At 38.3% G+C, this 8,016-nt stretch overlaps 1 protein-coding gene across 7 annotated transcripts in view; it reads right to left on the bottom strand.

Moving 5' to 3' along the window:
* Positions 1 to 3,635: 3,635 nt before the first annotated feature.
* Positions 3,636 to 8,016, bottom strand: part of DCUN1D4 (defective in cullin neddylation 1 domain containing 4) — a 43,796-nt gene continuing 39,415 nt past the window's right edge. For all 7 annotated transcript variants that reach the window (XM_076336232.1, XM_076336228.1, XM_076336229.1 and 4 more), the window contains one exon: positions 3,636 to 7,967. In XM_076336232.1, coding sequence (XP_076192347.1) covers positions 7,912 to 7,967 — 56 coding nt within the window. In that variant the 3' untranslated portion in view covers positions 3,636 to 7,911. The remainder of the gene's footprint in view (positions 7,968 to 8,016) is intronic.

The raw sequence follows: 8,016 nt of genomic DNA, 5'->3' as shown, positions 1-8,016 counted from the left end.
TATGGTACGTATGAGTCTTCAAACACTGTGTTGACAGACCTCTCCAAGGTCTGTCACCTTTCGGCTGTACCAGCTGCTAACAAGTTAAGAAATCTAACTACATAAGCAAGCCAATTTCGTGGATCATGGGGGGGGGGAAATTCCGTGGCTCTATCGATGTCTCATACACAGCAATGTTTTGTCATTTGCTTCTGCTACAGTTCAGCAGGCTTTCAAAATATATATTGGAAAACTATTTTCTCATCTTTTTTCTGACCATGGGAAAGCTGCAGTGGCGATGCAGACCGTACACTACTCGTGAGAAGCTGCGAGTCTTTAAGCCTCCCTTTATGCCATAGTTACAGAAAAAGGTTATCCGCTGTTCTCAGAGAAAATAAATTTGCTCCTTCATCAAGGGATTTTTAACATGTGACAAAGTATTTCATTCTACTGTCAGAATATTGTCAATGTTCTGTCTCAAACTTACCTTCAGATTTCTGCCTAATCTTGCACCTTTCTTTTGCTACTGATCACTCCAGATACTCTTCTTATCACTTGTTTATTCAAACCCACTCAGCTGCTTCTCCTTCATATTAGTTCCTCACTTCATTAGCAATTGCTCCTAAATACAAAACCTTTTATATTTTCTGTGGCTTCCAAGCAGTATTCTTCATATTCTGCTCCTCTCCATCCACCCTATTTCTCCATGCCCTTCTGTATACAATAGCTACACAGTCCCCCACTCACCAACTCCCTCTGAGATTTTATCCGCTCACTTTTCTTTACATTTCAGCTGATATCAATCCACTGTATCTTGTTCGCACTGAAAACTTCACTAGTTTAGCTGCTTTGGTCACTGAGAATTTTCTAGAATACCTGTACTAGTACAAAACCAGTTGCAGTTATAGGGGTTTAAGTGTACATTACACGGACACCACCTTCCCCCCCCCCCCCCCCCCCCGCATAGAAGTTACAGTTACAAAGAGGCAACTGCAACTGCTCTACAGATGTTGAAACTTCTTTAGCTTCATCAGTAACTTCAGGTAGCGAAACTCATGTTCAGGTAAGACATGTTACTCTCACAGTTGATAGTGAGTAAACAGACCAAGTCACAGAATAGACTCGATAAAAAAGGTGGCTGAGCATATGCTGTATGAATTTGTAAATGAAGCACGAGGCAGCAGCCAAGAGGATGTTGGTAATAGTTCGGGCACACCCTTCTCACAGGGCAACGGCGTGCTGAGCTCCGGGGTTGACAGGACATAGTATCCCTCATACAGTGAATTAGTATAGGAAAAAATACTGAAGTCTTAAGAGTAGATCGAGAACTTCAGACACAGTAACGTGAATGAAACAAAGCTCTCACTTTCAAACACATATTTATGATACTTTGATAATTATCAAGTTGTTTGCTGTAGGTACAAAGCATTTCAATCTTTCCAGAGTATGCAAATAACTGGGCTGGAAAATAACCCTTGAATACAAAGAAAAGACATTCACATTTAACCTACATAAAATTAACATGAGAAACTATTTGGATAGTAATATTGAAGGTTTCATGGTACAGAAGACTGTGACTCACCCCCTCTGATCAATACAAGCAGCAGGCTACATTCTGAGAACTGGTGAAGGCAATCCCAGCCTTCATCACCAACATGCACGTAATGAAGAACTGCTTCTCTAGAAAGGGCTCTACATTATAATCGCCTAATTGTAACATAAATACATTCAACTTTAAATAATATTTTAAGTCAAGAGCCTTAGGACTAGTAGCTCAAATAGTGCAAAATATTAAAAAAAAATTCTTGGGAAACCTCTTACATGTGTTCTTTATCCTCTTTGCCAGCTTTTAAGTTTGTTTCCTATTCAAAAACAGATTTGTAACTCTGCAAGCAACACAAAGTAGTAAGATAAACTAATGGCTCATTTAAAAACTAAATTTGTGACTGTATTACGGACATTTAGGCTGTAATTTCTGTGTCTTATTGCTAGCAGCTTTTCTACTGCTCTGCTTAGATACTATCACTTTTGCTTTAAAAAGATCAACGCGACAGCTCATCACAAGTCAAATAATTGAAAAACTCTTCTAAAAAGTAAGGAAAACCACAAGTGTTTAAGGTCATGAACAGACCCTCAGATCAAAATATCACCGCATTTAACTACTACTAAATTGGCCTTCTCTTCCAGCATTACATTTGAGTAACTCAGAATTTTCTTTAGCATATGCTTTTAGAAATCACAGAAGAGTTGAGGTTGGAAGTGACCTCTAGAGGTCATCTGGTCCAAACCCCCTGCTCAAGCAGGGCCACCTAGAGCCAGCTGCCCAGGCCATGTCCAGATGGCTTTTGAGTATCTCCAAGGATGGAGGCTCCACAACCTCCCTGCGCAACCTGTGCCAGTGCTCTGTCACCCTCACAGTCAAAAAGCATTTCCTGATGTTCAGATGGAGCCTCCTGTGTTTCAGTTTGTGCCCACTGTCCCTGGTCCTGTCACTAGGCGCTGCTGAAGAGTCTGCCTGTCTTCTTTACAGTCTCCCTTCAGATACTTATATACATTAGTAAGATCCCCCCAACACCTTCTCTTCTCCAGGCTAAACAGTCCCCGCTCTCTCAGCCTTTCCTCATAGGAGAGGAGCTCCAGTCCCCTTATCATCTTTGTGGCCCTCTGCTGGACTCTCTCCAGTATGTTGGGGTGTCTCTGGTACTGGGGAGCCTAGAACTGGACACAGGACTCCAGGTGTGGCCTCACCAGTGCTGAGCAGAGGGGAAGAATCATCTCCTTCAACCTGCTGGCAATACTTTGTCTAACGCAGACCAGGTTACCCTCTGCCTTCTTTGCAGCAAGGGCATGTTGCTGGCTCATCTTTGACTTGGTGTCCACCAGGAACCCCAGGTCCTTTTCTGCCAAGCTGCTTTCCAGCTGGGTGACCCCCAGCGTATATTGGTGCATAGGCTTGCTCCTCCCCAGGTGCAGGACTTTGCACTTCTCCTTGTTGAAGTTCATGAGGTTCCCGTCAGCCCATTTCTTCAGCCTGTCGAGGTCCCTTTGGATGGCTGCACGACCCTCTGGTTGTATCAGCCACCCCTCCCAGTTTGGTGTCATCAGCAAACTTGCTGAGGGTACACTCTGCCCCATCATCCAGGTCATTACTGAAGATGTTGAACAGGACTGGGCCCAGTATTGACCCTGGGGTACACTGCTAGCCACTGGCCTCCAACTAGGTGTTGCACTGCTGACCACCACCCTCTGGGCCCTGCCATTCAGCCAGTTTTCAGTCTACCTCACTGTCTGCTCATCCAGCCCATACATCAACAGCTTTTCTATGAGGACCTCATGGGCCAAAAACCTGTGTCAAGATGAGTGGGTAATGATCATGCTTCTTGTAAAATTTTGTCTTAAGAGACATTCCTGCTCAAATTGTCTCTTTTTGTTGAAAAATTTTGTATTACAATACTGGTTTACACCCACACACTCCATTTGAAACATACCTTTTTCCAACAAAGTTTTAAATACTGATTTGCCTTACTATTAGAAATAAGGACGACAAGATTGTACACACAAGTTCTCTGCTACTAAATGATAAAGGTTGCTAGCTGACGTGATGCATGTTCAGATATGAGAATTTCTGAACCACAGAAAAATCTGAAGTCAGTTGCTGAAACCAACACAAATACTGTTTATTTGTGGGATGCAATTTTACATCAACACCAGCAAAAGACCTAAAAATCAACCAGATGAACTCATGTTAGGCGGCATAACAGTATTTTTGTCAAGTCGTGAGTCACAGGAGTTTAGCACACCTTATTTATGTAATATCCAAATAACTAAGACATAAAGCATTCACAGTTACAGGTTAACTGCTGTTCCTGCAACAGCAGCGTCAGTAGGTACTATTTTGTGACAACACATGTACACATGCACACACACACACACAGAGGGGGAAAAAGTTTAAAAAATAAAAACAAACAAAAAATATCAAGCCAAGTTTTGGTCTCAATTACAGACAACAAACTATTTAGTTGGTGGATGGATTCTATACACTTTTACAGCAATATGAAAGGACAAAATATAAGGCCTAGAAAGAGGTATTTTAGCAGTTATAATTAAAACCAGGGCACAAGCTAACCTTTAAAGCTGTCTATATGAATTCCAAGAGTATTAAACAATTTGTTAGACTTGTGACCAAGGGTCAACAGAAATCTGGGAAAACCTTAACACAACTGAAGTCCATTTCTTGCCCTCCAAAAAAGTAACTTGGGAATATTAACCAAGTAGCAATGAGCAGTAACTAATTTTGATTATGTGAGCATATTTGTGATGAAATAAAATGCATGTATTTGTGGTAAAATGGGAGAAGCCTCCAGTCCTCTACAAATGTTAGAAAAGGCTACACAAAGGTAACCCAAGTATTTATTGTAGCTTAAAGACAACCTTAAACAGGTTTTAACTGAAAACTCAGGTACATAAAGGATTCCAGTAAATTCCATCCTCTTCAGCTTGCTTTCCTTGAAAAAGAAAAACTGAAAAAACAACAGTAACACAGAATTATATTAATATTTTAAATACTTAATATTATTTTGCTGTAGAATGACATTTGTGGAATGTTTCAGTTACTAATATTCATAGAATCATTTAGGTGGGAAAAGACCTTTAAGATCATTGAGTCCAAAGAGCTCCAAATGTTTGTCATCTATCAACTTAGGAGTGTCCACTGCTATAGTCTCTGGACGCTGTTTTCCTTTCACTAACTGGCTTTCTACTTTACATCTCCCAAATACCAAGCAGGAATTGCACATAGGTCATCAAGTTTCTGCTATAAGGACAGTAATAGTACACCAGAAAGATTAGCATAAGACCCGTGACACTTCTGCCAGAATGACCTCTCAGTGTCTCATCCAAGAAGTCAGCATATTCAGTATATTACTTTTCAAAAGGAAAAAAAAACCCAAAAGCAAACACCAAACTTGTACTAAATACAAGGTAAACTGAGTAGCTTAGTTAAGTTTCCATAATTGTTTAAAAATGAGAGGGAATTTCTCCAAAATACAAGAGCTGGCAATGTTAGGATCCTCTGCTTATCAGCATATATAGCAAAAACAGAAGGATGGATAGCACAGGGAAGCTTATCAAGCCATACGGGTCCATTTTAATCCATTTGTTCTCTATAAATGTCAGTAAAGCTGTCTACTAGCTGTAATTGAATTTGTGGCTTATTTTATGAAGATGCATGTTTATAAACCAGCTGAAGACTAAAGATTCATCCTGATTGCAAGTGGAAGAAAAAAAAAAATTGCAGCATCTATCCGATTCATTTCCAAACACATTCTTCCTTTCCATCACTCCCGATTACTTTTACCCAAAGGAAAAAAAAAGTTTGTTTACTTATACAGAGCGAGTATTTTCTGAGGTTTCTTTTCCTCTGTTTTCTTTGCTTGTAATTAAATTTTGTATTCTGCTAAACGTTAGCAAAACTTGGAAAAAGAGCACCTGGTTGAGCTGAACAGATTTCTGTTGACCCTGTTCTATGAAACTTATACCTATAACAGTAATAGATTAAAAGTGTCTTTGGCTCTTGCTTCCATTATTGGAAGCCAAATTATTTGTGACATACAAAACCTTTTATACAAACCTTGTATTTGTTGCAGGATTCATGCCAATTTGTGCTAAACAGTTTTCTAGAGTCAGTAACTAGTTTAATGTTTAAGAACAATTACAGTATTTCACTTAAAATCTTAGCAACCACAATTTAGCCTAATGTTAAAAGTTATATTGCTTCTAAGTTCATTCTTTTAAGAACTAAACCAGCAGCTCCACTGATATTTCCTTACAGTTATACTATGGTAATATACACATTTACATCAGAAGTCTTAATAAAACGTGTGTTTTAGTAAGAGGCTTATTGTAAACATTAAATACCACACTCCACCGAATTAATTTCTTGTGCAAACTGGCATCAAACATGGAATTAAGGTTATGCATATTAATACATGAGAAAGCAACGACTATGTATATTTTACCACTATCAACTTCAAAGAGCTATTTAGTGTCGTGGAAACCCGAACATAACTATTTCATGGGGAAAGGTAGTATTTTCTTCTTAGCATCATGAAATTCTAGGTTTTGTATATGCATACATATTGTATAGTTATGTATATACAAATATACACAAACAAACACAAACAATTTTTGTCTTTGGCAGCTGAGTTTGACAAACAAGAACCAACAACAACAAAAAACAGATCTGAACACAATTGACCACCTGTAGCACCACAATTACAACCTTCTGGTCCAGGGCAGCAAATTAATGCACTTTTGCTAAACTAGGCTTAACCCTGAAAGTAGTCAAGTTAATGACAGTTGTTCCTGACTTCAGTGATGGCAGAATAGGACCTTCGATACAGCTGAAAATTTCACATTCAACCTAAAACGCTTTCCCCCCCTTCCCCTGGATTGCATTCTGGAGAAATATCAAAACTTCCAATACCTTATAAAATATTTCTACAGAAAAGTAATGTTATTCTTCGTCCCAAAACATCCACTGGCCTTTTTTTGTTAAATGCTCCGTGAATCAATATGGAACATTTTAATAAATCCTTAGGGATCGAAGTTTAATAGCACCGGATACTTCAAGGACCTATTCATAAAAATCAACACTAGTATTACTTAATAAAGAAGGGTAAGGCAAAGACAACGTGACAAAAATCACAGAACTTCAACATCATTCCATTCACGCATTTTCCCCAAAATAATCACTAGAACTGTCCTATACAGATAAAGAGATGAGTGAAATAGGCAGTGGTCCCTACTAAAACGTACTGTCATTTAATGCTGGTGTTTAACATGCCCATTGCCTGCAATGGACATTCTGCTAGGAAATTCCAATCCCCAGCATGAAAGAAAAAGTAATGTTTTGACTATTCGATATCATATTTTTAATCACTTAGAAACACAAAGTTAGAGACCCTGTGAAAGGCTGATGTTACAAACAAAAAAAACCCCACCCAAATCTGTATTATCTATGTGCTAGGGGTGAGCAGACTTTATTCCCCAAACCACTAATTTTAGCTAGAATTTTCAATTTCACTAGATCGCAACGTAGACCAAACACTCTTGGTACACCAAAAATTAAAAGGAGTATGCCAAAGGCAATTTACGAAAGTCTAAAACCCATTTTTAAAAGGTACTTTAATTTGTTCATTTGTACCTGTAATGACTACTGCAGTTTTAACATTAAAAAGTCAGTACTTTTTTCTTCAAATGGAAATAATCTGTGGCATGTACAACTATTACAGTGTTTTAATATTTATATGTATATATATTTTTCTTTTTTTAAGACACCAATGTTTCATTCCTATTAAGCAATAGGTCAGGTTTGGCGAACTCCGATGAAGAAAGTCACAGCATGTCTTCTCCCCTCAGAAATTGGCATCTCAAATAGTAACATTAAAATTGACAATAGTTCTTCACATAACTATGTCCAAGCAGTCTATTCATTTCATTTTCTGAAATGCTACATTTGAGACCAAAAGAAAAACAAAATAACTAAAGTTTCAACAAACATGTAAGTGATGACTAGAAATATGCCACAAAATTATTTTTACAATACATTTCTGCAGAAATAATCCCTAGGTGAAGCTTTTTTTATACACATATACAAAATTTAGACAGCAATATACACATAATCACAGTGAAGACGCTGGCAAGTTCACCAATTCGTAGTGTAAATACAAAATGCAAAGCAGCCTTCAAAGAGAACAATGCTACACAGCAAGCATAGCTAGCTTGTTAAATAGCAAACATCAAAAGTTCCCTGCAAAAGGGATGCAGTGCAAGAAAAGCAGCATGCACTTTGATACAAATAGCAGTTTATGGCTAATGGTTGACATAACTGTGGTAACAGTGACTCTTGAGTGGCTGTGCATAGTTAAACTCCTATGTCATCTGTTTTCCTTTATACCATTCCACAAACTCATCCAACAACACTGGCCCTGTAGAGAGATCAAATAACTGTATTTTACAAAATTTTGTAAAAGGACA

Source organism: Aptenodytes patagonicus, chromosome 4, assembly GCF_965638725.1.
Source record: "Aptenodytes patagonicus chromosome 4, bAptPat1.pri.cur, whole genome shotgun sequence".
NCBI lineage: Eukaryota > Metazoa > Chordata > Aves > Sphenisciformes > Spheniscidae > Aptenodytes > Aptenodytes patagonicus.
This window is presented reverse-complemented; position numbering and strand designations above follow the sequence as displayed.